This window comes from Sinohyriopsis cumingii, chromosome 5, assembly GCF_028554795.1.
Source record: "Sinohyriopsis cumingii isolate HCF-2022 chromosome 5, ASM2855479v2, whole genome shotgun sequence".
In the NCBI taxonomy this organism is placed as follows: Eukaryota; Metazoa; Mollusca; class Bivalvia; order Unionida; family Unionidae; genus Sinohyriopsis; species Sinohyriopsis cumingii.
The window spans coordinates 30,753,225-30,768,097 of NC_142965.1; the positions used below are offsets into that span (position 1 = coordinate 30,753,225).

General features: G+C 35.9%; 1 protein-coding gene across 1 annotated transcript in view; it reads right to left on the reverse strand.

Moving 5' to 3' along the window:
• LOC149798873 (inositol 1,4,5-trisphosphate-gated calcium channel ITPR2-like) overlaps positions 1 to 13,136 on the reverse strand; it is a 367,714-nt gene extending 354,578 nt beyond the window's left edge. The window contains exons 1-2 of the mRNA XM_089957788.1: positions 12,866 to 13,136; positions 2,739 to 2,809 (exon numbers count right to left, since the gene is read on the reverse strand). Coding sequence (XP_089813914.1) covers positions 2,739 to 2,809; positions 12,866 to 12,948 — 154 coding nt within the window. The 5' untranslated portion in view covers positions 12,949 to 13,136. The remainder of the gene's footprint in view (positions 1 to 2,738; positions 2,810 to 12,865) is intronic.
• Between the last annotated feature and the right edge of the window lie 1,737 nt (positions 13,137 to 14,873).

Genomic DNA, 14,873 nt, shown 5'->3' on the forward strand with positions numbered 1-14,873 from the left:
CTGTTGTGAGCCCAAAAAGTAGCCACCATTTATTATGTGTTTTCAATGCAAAGATCAAAAGGAATACTACAAACACCAACATTAATGTTTTCTCAGAAAACATGAAAAACAAATTCAACTAAATTTAAATTGCTGTATCAGAGATCATCAAAATTTTAATGCATTTTTGTAAAGAGATCATTAATTCAAAGTTCCTTTAATACACAGGCATGTAACTGGAGTGAGAATGATGACATTTGTGATGTTTTTTTTTCCATTTTTTTCTCTTTACTTTTTCAACATAATTAGGTATCAGATCCACCAAATCCTTGTCAGATGTGATGAATTTGGTAGACCAACTAGTGTACTCTTAAATGTGATGAATTTGGTACACCGACCAACTAGTGTACTCTTAAGTGTGATGAATTTGGTAGACCAACCAGTGTACTCTTAAATGTGATGAATTTGGTAGACCGACCAACTAGTGTACTCTTAAATGTGATGAATTTGGTAGACCAACCAGTGTACTCTTAAATGTGATGAATTTGGTAGACCAACCAACTAGTGTACTCTTAAATGTGATGAATTTGGTAGACCAACTAGTGTACTCTTAAATGTGATGAATTTGGTAGACCGACCAACTAGTGTACTCTTAAATGTGATGAATTTGGTAGACCGACCAACTAGTGTACTCTTAAATGTGATGAATTTGGTAGACAAACCAGTGTACTCTTAAATGTGATGAATTTGGTAGACCGACCAACTAGTGTACTCTTAAATGTGATGAATTTGGTAGACCGACCAACTAGTATACTCTTAAATGTGATGAATTTGGTAGACAAACCAGTGTACTCTTAAATGTGATGAATTTGGTAGACCGACCAACTAGTGTACTCTTAAATGTGATGAATTTGGTAGACCGACCAACTAGTGTACTCTTAAATGTGATGAATTTGGTAGACCGACCAACTAGTGTACTCTTAAGTGTGATGAATTTGGTAGACCGACCAACTAGTGTACTCTTAAATGTGATGAATTTGGTAGACAAACCAGTGTACTCTTAAATGTGATGAATTTGGTAGACCGACCAACTAGTGTACTCTTAAGTGTGATGAATTTGGTAGACCAACTAGTGTACTCTTAAATGTGATGAATTTGGTAGACCAACTAGTATACTCTTAAATGTGATGAATTTGGTAGACCGACCAACTAGTGTACTCTTAAATGTGATGAATTTGGTAGACCAACTAGTGTACTCTTAAATGTGATCATGATTTCTTTGACGTTTTTAAAAGTTAACTTTACAAATATTTCACAATGAGAATAATATAACAATAAGGAAAAATAAGTCTTAAGGCTAGAATTTTTAATTTCATGTGTTCTGCTGTCTTCTTTGAGCTAATAAATTTAGGCTGTCTATGACATTACATTCTTTCTGTAGTAGCCTGTTAGATGCAATATAATTTTGAACTATGTCAGATCTTTAACTCATTAACCCCTGGAGATTTTTTTCATTTTCACCTGAAATGCAAGTAGGAAACAAATTTGGGGGGCTACTACTTAATACATCCAAATAAATCTGCTTGCAAAAGATTTTCAGTTAGCCTAATACCTAGTTGTGTTAGAAACGTTGTTTTTCATTGGCTATTTCACTCTCGCATGTGCAGAAGGGTAAAAGTTGGAGCTCTTTTCTTTTTTCTTCTGCTTATTAGACCCATCATTTTAATGTCTGACCACTTTTTACTCCAAATCTCCAATTTATCCTACTTTTTGCAAAGGTTCGCCTGTCTCTGTGCAGTTCAGATTGGTCCGCCTTAGATCTGAGGCCAAAAAGTAAAAAATCCAGACACAAAATCCGATTCCAACAACATGTGAATTTTCGGTGTAAAAAAATCTAGTCTCAAAAAGTATGTTTTTCCTCAGTATTTTGTAATGCGAGTAAAAACTTCAGACTATTTGGTATCATTGTAGAGCTACACTTATTTGTCTGTAATACCACCCACTTTTTTGTATCTTAAATGACCTTGACACTACAGAGCTGAGCAGAAGTAGGGTACTAACTCACGATGCACAAACCTGGCACCAGGGGTTAATGACTTATTACAATGTATATGCAGTTTTGAGGTATTAATACAGTGTATGTGCAGTTTTGAGGTCTTAATACAGTGTATGTGCAGTTTTTAGGTCTTAATACAGTGTATATGCAGTTTTGAGGTCTTAATACAGTGTATGTGCAGTTTTTAGGTCTTAATACAGTATATGTGCAGTTTTTAGGTCTTATAACAATGTGCAGTTTTGAGGTCTTAATACAGCATATATGCAGTTTTGAGGTCTTAATAGTGTATATGCAGTTTTTAGGTATTAATAGTGTATATGCAGTTTTGAGGTCTTAATACAGTGTATGTGCAGTTTTGAGGTCTTAATACAGTGTATGTGCAGTTTTGAGGTCTTAATACAGTGTATATGCAGTTTTGAGGTCTTAATACAGTGTATGTGCAGTTTTGAGGTCTTAATACAGTGTATGTGCAGTTTTGAGGTCTTAATACAGTGTATGTGCAGTTTTGAGGTCTTAATACAGTGTATATGCAGTTTTGAGGTCTTAATACAGTGTATATGCAGTTTTGAGGTCTTAATACAGTGTATATGCAGTTTTGAGGTCTTAATACAGTGTATATGCAGTTTTGAGGTATTAATACAGTGTATGTGCAGTTGTGAAATCTTAATAAAATGTATATGCAGTTTTGTAGTCTGTTTCTTACCATGCTGATCCTTAAAGTCAGGTCTGACTCTGTCCTGACGAGCACCAACAGCCACTTCATTGTGAACAGAGCTGTAAAATAAGTTAATTTTGGGGTTAAAAATACATCATTGAAAGCATTTCAAGAAATATTTCTACAAAACGCAATTTTGGAAAGGATCATTTCTTTATCTTTGATGATTTATACGCATTTTCCCACACACATATTATTTAATGTTAAAGACCATCAACAAGCAATTATTATACATGTAACTAGTACATAAAACTTAGACTTACATTTGGGTAAGTACATTTATGGGTGACGAAATGAGGTTGGGTCTACTTTACTCTGTTATGATAATGAGCTGAACCCAAAAGGGCCAAATGAACTGCCCATTAGTGGTCACATGGGTTTCATTGGCCAATCATTTGTTAGGGCTAATGGAACTGTGCACAGTTAACTGAATTGTAATTAGCATCACTTTCCACTTTCAAATACAGAGTAAGTCTTATTCTAGAAAAATAATTTGTGAAATTAAGTCCCACCTCTGCTCCTACACGGCCTCCATTTTTATATATATAATTTAATGTATATGTGCATATGGATATGAATAACATATATGTATATAAGTAGGGGACATTCACTAATGCATTCATTTTCATGATGTGTTTATACATATATATATAAAATGGAAGAGAGATAAAAAGGGCGATATTGTAATGCATTCATTTTCATGAACAAAGCTGAATTTTGTTCCAGTCAATAATGATTCAGTCTCCTGGCTGACTAGTCATTCATTCTCTCTTCACTGTGTATGTCATTATTTATCTTTCTTAGTTGTTTTCATAGTGTTGTCATGAATGGTTTCATTACGTCTTGGGTGAATGGAGCCCAAAATTTCAAGCCTTTTAGCTTCAACATTTGTAAAGTAAGGTTTAATTAAAGAATGTACATATGAAGTGTGCATAGAGAAGCTATGCCACTATAGCACTAACTTTTATATGCATTTTATATCTTTTGACTTGAATAATGTGTTTTCTTTATATATGCAGTCTTTACTGAAGTCACTAAGAGTGAACAATCATGAAGTATATATGCAGTCTTTACTGAAGTCACTAAGAGTGAACAATCATGGAGTATGTTAATTTTTCTTCCCTAATTTTCAATTCTATGGATTGATCTCAACTTGTTACAGAATAAGTTTCATTCTTAACTGAATTATCTCTCTCCTCAGTCATGCTGTCCCTAATACTATAAAGAAACACCTAACCATAAAATCAAGTAATATGCCAGAGGAGGGGTAACTTCCTCTACACTGTTATTAGGAGGCATCATGCCCAGTTTGATAAATTTCCCACACCTGGTGGTACATCAGTAAGTTTTTTTTCTCACATAAATACAAGGTATATAGGAGTGGTTTCTTGTCACTAATTATTAGTAGATGAATAATGGCAGGTCCTTAATTACAATGTTACAGTTTATTACTTTAAAGTGGGTCTCTGACCCCAATTAAACACTGAAGTCAAAATTACTGACTTTGCACATCTGCTCCGACATGGCTTTGTTTGGAAAACAATACTAAATTACAATACTGGGAAGATCACAAGACATTCTTTACATATCAGATGTACTTGCATACAATTGAAATGTATTGTGATACATGACTGGGTTCTTTTTTGGGGCCATGGGCTTCACATCCATACCCAAACAACAATGAAGCAAACCCCAACACTTCCACCCCAATAGTACATATGGATATTTCATAATGTAATCAGTCACTGGTTGCTTTTTACATGGACTGCCTCTTCTAATGCAGTGAAAAACGCAAGGTCTTTTCAACTAAATGCACCCCAATTTTGAAGACAAATTCACCTCATAATTTATGTATGTTAAATTATTAATGAGGAACCCTTCGATAAAATCTTTGAGAAAATATACAATAAATACTTCGAAAAAAAAAATTAATACACTTTATGACTTCATAAAAGATAAAAACTAAATTTTCACCTCAACTGAACAAGTGATCAAACTAAAACACTCAGTAATCAAATGTCAGCACTTTGATGACCACTAAAACCTGCTGACCTAATGACCACTATAAATAACCATTAATTTCATAACAGTTACTTGGTAGAATTAAAAATGTAGAACTGAACTGTCATTGTTGATCAAAGAATGTAAATTATTCACATCAAACATAATTTCAAGCCCATTCACCAGAACATTTCTGGAAAATGCTCAGAAATTATTAGTTTTAGTTCCCTTTCACATACTTATTTATTTTTACTATGGACTTATTCTTAGATATGTATCTTCTGACTAAAAACAGTACAGATCTATCCCTCAAACTGACTGATGCTCAACTGGCCTGGGGCCCACAGTACACATGTATCCCTCAAACTGACATTCAACTGGCCTGGGGCCCACAGTACAGATCTATCCCTCAAACTGACTGATGCTAAACTGGCCTGGGGCCCACAGTACAGATCTATCCCTCAAAATGACTTACGCTCAACTGCTCTGGGGCCCACAGTACAGATCTATCCCTCAAACTGGCTCTCAGCTGGCCTGGGGCCCACAGTACAGATCTATCCCTCAAACTGACTGATGCTCAACTGTTCTGGAGCCAACGGATCAATCCCTTGAACTGACTGATGCTCAGCTGGCTTGGGGTTCACAGTACAAATCTATCTCTCAAACTGACTGATGCTCAACTGTTCTGGAGGCCACAGTACAGATATATCCCTCAAACTGATGGTCAACTGTTCTGGGGCCCACAGTACAGAGCTCTCCTTCAAACTGACTGATGCTCAACTGGCTTGGAGCCCACAGTACAGATTGATCCCTTAAACTGACTGATGCTCAACTGTTCTGAGGCCCACAGTACAGATCTATCCTTCAAATTGACTGATGCTCAACTGGCCTGGGGCCCACAGTACACATGTATCCCTCAAACTGACAGATGCTCAACTGTTCTGGGGCCCACATTACAGATCTATTCCTGAAACTGACTGATGTTCAATTGGCTTGGGGCCCACAGCACAGATCTATCCCTCAAAATGACAGATGCTCAACTGTTCTGGGGCCCACAGTACAGATCTATCCTTCAAACTGACTGATGCTCAACTGGCCTGGGGCCAACAGTACACATGTATCCCTCAAACTGACAGATGCTCAACTGGCCCAGGGCCCACATTACAGATCTATCCCTGAAACTGACTGATGCTCAGTTGGCTTGGGGCCCACAGCACAGATCTATCCCTCAAAATGACAGATGCTCAGCTGTCCTGGGGCCCCAGGTGGCAGAGTGGTCTAATGCACTTGCTTTTACAGATCACTGACATATCTCACCTCTGTCTGTGTGGGTTCAAGTCTCAGCACAGCCAATGTGGTTATGTGAGAAAGCTTGCCAGTAGCTTTCCATGGGTAAGTAGTCCTTCCTGGGGTTTTCCTCAGGTGCTTCCACCACCGAATATATTGGCTGTGACTGCTCCAGTGGCCTAAGTCAGGTTAGAGCGTCTACCTAGGATGTGGGAGGTCACGGGTTTGAACCCCAATTTAGTCATATCAAAGACTTATAAAAATGGTGCCAACAGCTGCCTCACCTGTCGCTTAGTGGTACGGGTGGTGTTAGGATAATGTGACTGTGGGGGACAACAATCTACATGTTTGCAGCATGACTATGCTACCACACTGTAGACATCATAGCAATAGGACTAAACACTTGCACTGTAGACATCATAGCAATAGGACTAAAAATTTGTTAAAGCTACATTAAAAATCCAAATCGAACACATACACACGTACATATACTGGCTGACATGTATAGCTAGCTTATCATATGCTGAAAAATGTTAAATAGACAATACTTAACTGGCCGTAAAGGAATCCCAGGAATTTAAGATGAGACCATTGATTCATTTTAACAGCTGCACAATGAACTCCAAAATTCTTGACAAACTCTAACTTACCAAATTGGTAATATAACTATTTTCTTGTGTTTGCATTCATGTGTTCTGACAGCATGCAATAACATTCATATCATGACCGTTGATCTTGAATCTGATTTCATTTATTGAGATTCACTGAACTTGTTTCAATGTCAAGACATAACCATAAGTGAAATTTGCTTGCTTTATAAGTTCATAATAAGACAAACAGAAGCAAAAGGTAGCACTTTGTTTGAGCTGTCAGTGAGGTAACACACACCAGATGATACAGTAAAGTAAGGAGCAGGACCGGCCATAGGATATATGGGTCCCAAGGCAGCAAGTGACGAGCGGGGCCCCTAACCACAGTAAAAAAAAATGTATAGCCAGCAGCACGGGGCCCCTGAAAGTGTGGGGCCCAAGGCAATTGCCTCGTTCACACTGCCCTAGGGCTGGGCCTGGTATGGAGCAGAAGTAATCAATGGAACAGATGGAGCAGAATGGAAGTAGTCTACCATTGTTCAAGTCCACAGTGCTCATAAATTATCGTCTGGAAGTTTTGTAATGACCATTAAGGAGCAATTTACTGAGCAGTAATGAATGAAAAGACTTTCGCTAGTTCAATAGTTAAATTTTAAACCGATAATATTTTATACTAAGCTCAGTATTGGCTCCTACGTGATAAACGTATTTTTTTTTTTTTTTTTTTGTTTCATTTAGAAAATGGATCTCAATACAAGTCCTAGTTAGGAACCGTCCATAAATGACGTCAAGCACCTGGGGGGGAGGGGGTCACACATTTGTGACGATGTGTGACCAGGGGAAGGAATTTGTTTTAAAAATGTGTGACGATGAGGGGGGGGGGGTCAAAAATCGTACAAAATCGCGTAACGTCATTTATGGATGGCCCCTTAGGGCTGTGGTGATGTATGACTGAACACAACGTCTTTTGATAATCAAAATACATGTATATGCAACTGCGGCTTATAAATTGTAATATTTTAATCTCGTTCAATCACACATTCTTACATGGCTCCATATTATCTTCTCCGAAAGAGAGTCTAGTACAAAGCCTCATCCAAGCAGACCTCTCACGTGGCTTGGTAGCCGTACGAGGATCTGGTGAAGGTCAATACAATCGGTTGCGGCTCTCAAAACGAGGTTTACGCCTTTTCCCACAAAAAAAAATTCAAAAAAAAGTAGCGGGTCAAATAGGTTGTCATCTAGTCAACACTGTTATATACAATAGCGTACGGAGGAGGGGGCGGACGGTCACCAGATATCTTGTGGCGCCAAATCCCCGTGCGTTAGAAGTCTTGGGGCGCCAAAACCCCATAAAAATAAACAAATTTAATTTTTAGATGTAATGGCCACGGTCGTCTTCAAGTCAGTAAAATATTGAGGGCTTATTTTGGTTCAAAATTAAATGAATATAAACAGGTGCAAAACTATAATAATAATAATAATAATAATAATAATATAAACGGCTTTATTTATACATGGTGAAGCAATTAGTTTGGTGGATATAATCTCTCTCTCTCTCTCTCTCTCTCTCTCTCTCTCTCTCTCTCTATATATATATATATATATATATATATATATATATATATATATATATATATATATATATATATATATATATATATATATTAGAGGTAATCTTGTAACGACATTGATGATATTAACAGCGTTTTCATTTCTCATGACAAAATAGTATCTTTTGTTTTACAAAACAGTTGTATCTGACACAAATTAATGGAGAATGCTACAAATATAGCTATATTTATGATCCTTTAATCACACACACACACACACACACACACACACACACACATATATATATATATATATATATATATATATATATATATATATATATATATATATATATATATACACACGTTTGTTGAATAAATGTGTTTTATATTTATTAGACCTCTCTGATAAATATCTTGCCCTGGTGTTGGCATCCCACTCAATGTTTCCCTACCTATTATATGAATAGTGTAACAAGAAAACTGTAAGCTTCAATATCAACACTTCCTATTTTTATCAATAGTCTCATAAATGCCTTTCACACTATCAGCTATATCCTGAGCTGAATCATCCCACGTTAGGTACAGATTTTAACATACACATAGCAAATTCATCTAATATAAGCTCTGGTCATTTACTTTTGGAAACGAGGGCGTGGACTCTGTTTTTCTTTTGAGCTAAAATACTTTCTTCTCTTGTTTCTCCGGATACTTATTATTTTTCCAGATGATATCATGGCTATAATATGGTGATATTTTGCTATAAATCAGAGCAAGATATTTTTCCAGTTATTGACAGACAGAAATAAAATAAATGTGTCAGGCTCCTTTCCCAGAAGACTGAATTTTTGTGCTTTAACATAATTGCGGTATGCCCTGATACGTATCGTGGTACGTTCAGATATACCGCAGTATACCACGGTAAAAAAAAATGTCGTGGTACCCAGCACTAATATATAAGGATAGATATTTTGTATCAGGTTATCGAAAAGTCCTTTTTTCTATAAAAAAAAGTAATAATAATACTGCCAAACTCCTTTAAGTAAATAATTAATTCTTGACACCTATTCTTACCCAATAAATTTTGTGACCCCCATTTCAGTCCATTACCCTCCACCATATTGATCTTTCCACCTGGTTGTGTTTGGTATCCTGTTTAAAACTCTTTTGCTGAATGCCGTTGAATTCGTATCTTTGTACAGTTTGTTAGTATTTGAAGGCCTGATGGGTTTTCCTAGGACCCTACTTTAAAAAGCCTCATAAAGGCATGATGGGTAATCCTAGGACCTACATTAACAAGCCCCCATAAAAGCATGATGGGTAATCCTAGGACCCTACTTTAAACAAGCCCCGTACTATCTTGATGAGTAATCCTAGGACCCTACTGTATATAAGCCTCACAAAAGCCAGATGGGTAATCCTAGGACCCTACTTTAACCCCTACTTTAAATAAGCCTCATAAAGGTATGATGGGTAGTCCTAGGACCTACTATAAATAAGCTCCATACTATTTTGATGAGTAACCTTATGACCCTTTTGTAAATAAGCCTCATAAAAGCATGCTGGGTAATCATTGGACCCTACTTTAAATAAGCCTCATAAAAGCATGATGGGTAATCATAGGACCCTACTTTAAAAAAGCACAATAAAAGCATGATGTGTAATCTTAGGATCCTATTTTAAATAAATGCTATCTTGATGGGTAATCTAAGGACCCTCCTTTAAATAAGCCTCATGAAAAACCTGATCGGTAAAATTAGAGCCCTACTTTAAAAAGCACCAGAAAAGCGTTGACCCTACTTTTAATAAGCCCCTTACAGTCTTGAAGACTTAGTAAGAAGCTTCATGGGTAATTCCTTAAAGCAAACGTTTCGTTTCCCATGTGTATTGAGTACGTCTCTGGTGTAATATATTAGAATGTGTTATCGAATGTTTGTTTCGTTTTTTTTTTTGTTGTCGTAATGCTATCTGTTAGCAACTACTGCTACCATAAAAATGTGCCCCGATTCGTGATTTTCTGCCGACAAGAGCTTACCCATTTTTCCTTGCTGCGAGTGTTATTGAAAATTACATACATTTTGCATTTTTGTAAAATTACGATTAAACATTATATTCAACATACCCATTACATTCGCTATTAAATTACAATGGTACAGTCACTAAAAGAAGGACACGGGATAGTGAATAATTTCACTGTATTAACTATTACGCAGTATAAATAATATTCTATATGGCTTTTAATGCTTGAAAAAAAATTAATGGTTTGGCTCCAGGCTTGCAAAAGCATCCACACGTACCCCAGTTTTTCACACTAAATATAACACTTTTTGGTGACATTTATAACGACATGTGTACTACGTCCGATCATTAGTTCCGTTCCCGAGTGTGACTCGAATTTGAACTTTCTGACCTTTTAGATGATAAAGATATATGATGTAACCTGATTAATTTCTGCACATTCAATAAAAATAGGATATCCAGCTTCTCTTTCTTATTGTTCTTGTAACGTTGTTTTATTTTTTTATACTTTCAACACGTTGGAGGATAATGAAACTTGGCCTCATGAGACAAAATACTTAAATTGACTCTAAAACTATGTATAACCTGATTAGTATTAAATAAACAACTGACCAATTCACCAATTCCATCTCTCTACTACTAGCTTGAAGTAAAATTTCAAGTAACAACTGACAGTGCGTTCGTGTGTGCATTTCTTTTGCGGGGGGCAGGGGCGGAAACCCCGGCCTTGAGTTTATTCGAAATTCCAACAGGCCACGAACCAGTTTTGTCCCTGGCAGACAGTAGACATCACGCAATGACACGTATCATGCCAAGGTGTTCTTAGAAGAAAAATAAACAGCTTCCAACATAGTTCACTTATAATGTCAGTGTTACAGTAACTTAGTTATTTTTTTCATCCAACTTGTATGAAAAATTAATTATAAACTTAGTATACATGTATACCTCCAATATAATGATACAATTTTATTTTTTAATCCGCTTTACATAAACTGTTTTGCTAATATTAAAAGTAGTTATCTAAGCGAATTTCCTCCACGACATTTCTCTTGAGCGCTACAAGAGCTTAATTCAACAGGTTTCCGGCCATTGTACGACTACTTTATTCATTGTGAAACTATATCTTGTAAATTTATCCGGATAATTCCCATTTTATCAGCAATTAAAGGATGCACACTCCTAAACAGCCGTAGATTTTTGCGAGTGCGTATGTTTCCATGCTCCTGTATGGTCAGACTTTTGTAGGAATATTTAACAATTCAACAAAACTTAACTTTGACTCAGAAATTGCTGTACATTATAGAGTAATGGTATTGATATAAATAATATATTATTGCCAATTTAGTTTTAAACAACCGCTTGGCCACATGCAATTGCCCCTTGATTAATCTAGATTTGCTCCGACTAACGCTAGGAATCTTTACCTCTTGAAATTTCGCCAGAAACAAAGTCGTTACCCTCCCCCAACTAAATCTAGCGGAAGCAGAATCTCTTTTTTTTCTTTTTTTTTTTTTGTCCTGCAATTTAGGAAGTATAAAGACAGAAACTGACTGCTTAAAGTTAATAAGCATTTGCAAAGAGATCTCTTTTCTTTTATAATTGTATGTTACGTGATCACCTTTTCCTCTAGATTTCATAATCGGTAAACATTGGGCACTTATATACTAATCCTTCAACTTTTAAATCTGTACAAGCCATTTACATGCCTTTACATTATTAAAAACTGTACAAATAATTTACACGCCTTTCCATTTTACATGATTAAAAACTGTACAAATAATTTACATGCCTTTCCATTTTTTATTATTAAAAACTACAAACTTTTTACACTTTCCCATTTTCCATGATTAAAAACTGCACAAATCATTTGCAACCTTTTCCATTCTCAATGATTAAAAACTGCACAAATCATTTACATGCTTTTCAACGTTCCATGAGTAAAATCTCCAGGACATTATCTGCAGCTCGAGCCAATATACGTTGTCCATAGTTTAGACTCTTTAGAGGCACACTGAATAAGATGTTTGATGGCCCCGAATTTAGAGGTACAACGAGTTGATGTTTATTGGCCCAGAAGTTATATGGCACCTAGACCTAATGTTTACTGACCAGAAGTTTAGTGGCACTTTGAGATGATGATTGCTGGACAAAACCAATTGATCCAGTGACAGTGCTCCTTTGAAGTCAGTCAAATGCAATTTGCTGGTTCAAAACCAATGATACAAAGATAAATCTACTTGATATATGTGCACGTAATCCAATATGTAAAAGATACAGCACAAAATACGACAAATCACTCTCGTAATATACCAATGCTAAAGCGAGTAAAAACTAATTATAATAATTTTATCTATTAACATTTTTAAGGTTTGATGAAAACTTAGGTGTTTACTAAACGCCATACAAGATTTTATTTTTGGTACATTGTTGAAGAAAGAGATCCTCTCAGGGAATTCCCTTTCACGAGCGCACCATACCTCTGATAGTATATTCGTATGTGTGTGTGTGTGTACGTATGTATATATATATATATATATATATATATATATATATATATATATATATATATATATATATATATATATATATATATATATATATATATATATATATATATATATATATACTTGTAGCAGTCGTCATCATCATGATGATGTCAACCTACCTGGATTCGGATGCAAACACGTATCCGTAGGACTCGGCAGAATACAGACAAACAATATCTCCAATACAAAGTGTATCGGTCATTGTTGTTGAACGTTGTACTTCAAAATACTTGTATCGACACCACTTCTGTCAAACTTTTAAAACTACATGGATAAGGTTCCAAATTACATTGTGGTAAGGATTTCTTTTGTTGCGATGTGACACAAATTGCGGCTGTTAAATTGTTTCCATTTCGCAGATTCAAACACTAATGTCTTGGCGAGGTGCGGTGTCATTCAGTTTGGACTTTGAATTACCTCCTCGTTCTTAGCTCAAGTCAAACTGATTTATTGTTTATATATATACAGCAAATAATACCACTATATCTGGAGGTTCGAGTGGTTGTGTAATCGATCGATAAAAACACGTGAATGGTTATAAGAAATCAAACTCAATACAAGGTAAGGGCATGACTGATTTCGTTCTTGGTGTATTGTAGTGCGGTCACAATTAATTTGGTCCTTTTTGGTATGACAAGTGTATCTATGCACTCAATTCTTATTTTAGATAATACTAATTTTATATACAGTCGTTTTTAATTAAGTTAGGATTTCCCCAGGAGTGCCCATTATGGCCGGTTTGTTTATCAGTCGTTATGGAGACGGTAGCACTATCACAGGTACTAAATTGTCTAACAGGAAGTGTTAGCATTGCCCGTTTTCGGCGAGGACGGGACACACGCATTAATGGCAGTGAAAATATGTTCGTGGTCACTAAAAAACTAAACGACCACACTGAAAAAATAGATATTATAGAAACACCACTCTATACCCTACTCAAAATTTTCCGACCAAAGAATCCTACCAACCATCAAAATAAATTACAACACTTCCCACCTAAAAACCCTGAACAAAATAACACTATGCTATTACACCATTAATGGGGGTGGCATGTAAGGGGGTTGTGTCTGTGTGTGTTTGTGTATGAGTTTTGCAGGCCTCTGATTTTTTGCAAGATCTTTTTTCATTGTTTTTGTTGCCCTTAGAAGGCTATTTTTTCTTCATATTCTTGCACTGCGTCGTTGTCTTGTATCTCTGCATCTGCATGTGTTTGCTTACTTTCCCTACGTCTGCACGTTATCATCTTTTTTCCCTGCTTCTGCACGTTTTCATCTTTTTGAACGTCTGCAAGTTATCATTTTCTTTCACGCGTCTATGTCTTCTTTCTGGTTCATGTGCGGTGGGTATTATTTATTTCACAATATGTTACTAAACTCATTGCACAGTCAGTGTATTTTGAATTCTGGTAAGACAACTTTGATTTAAAGTAATAATTTCTATTTTGAATTAAGTACGCTTTAATCGCCAAATTCGACTTAAAAATATATGTTGATTATTTACTTCACTAAAACAGAATATAAGGCAACTGACGATCGTTGAGTCATGTGTCTGCACTTTTCGAAGTAATTTCTAGCGTGTTTCAAAGTTGCTATTATAACCTAATTTCGAGGTTGTATACATCATGTGAAGGTCGAAATTTGCTGACAAATAATCATGCAGAAATGCATCATTTAGCAAAAGTTAAAACTGTCCTTATGTTGAAAAGAAATAACAAAATCAGACTAATTGGGGAATTGTGACAGAAAAAAATCGCTAACAGTCGATACATACCTATGTTGAATTAGAGCCAGTTTTTGGTATTTACTGAAACTCAGAAAAATTCACCATATAATGGTATTGTAATGATAATGTTCCCGTGGTAGCTATGCTAGGGATAGTGGTGGTACTGCGTATGTCTGTGAATCATGAAAACAAAGTACGTCTTCGTCTTGTCGATATTAATGCTTATCTTGACAAGAACCCTTTCAAATACATGTTTAATATCGGAACTCTCGGTACCAGAAGGTGGCAAAGTCTGCTGACATTATTTTGGAATTAAAACCCTAGGATGAATCTAGGCTGGATTTATATGTTTCTCACAATTTCATTCTGGTCCTTTTCGTGTAAGAGATCTTTGTGAACGACCTC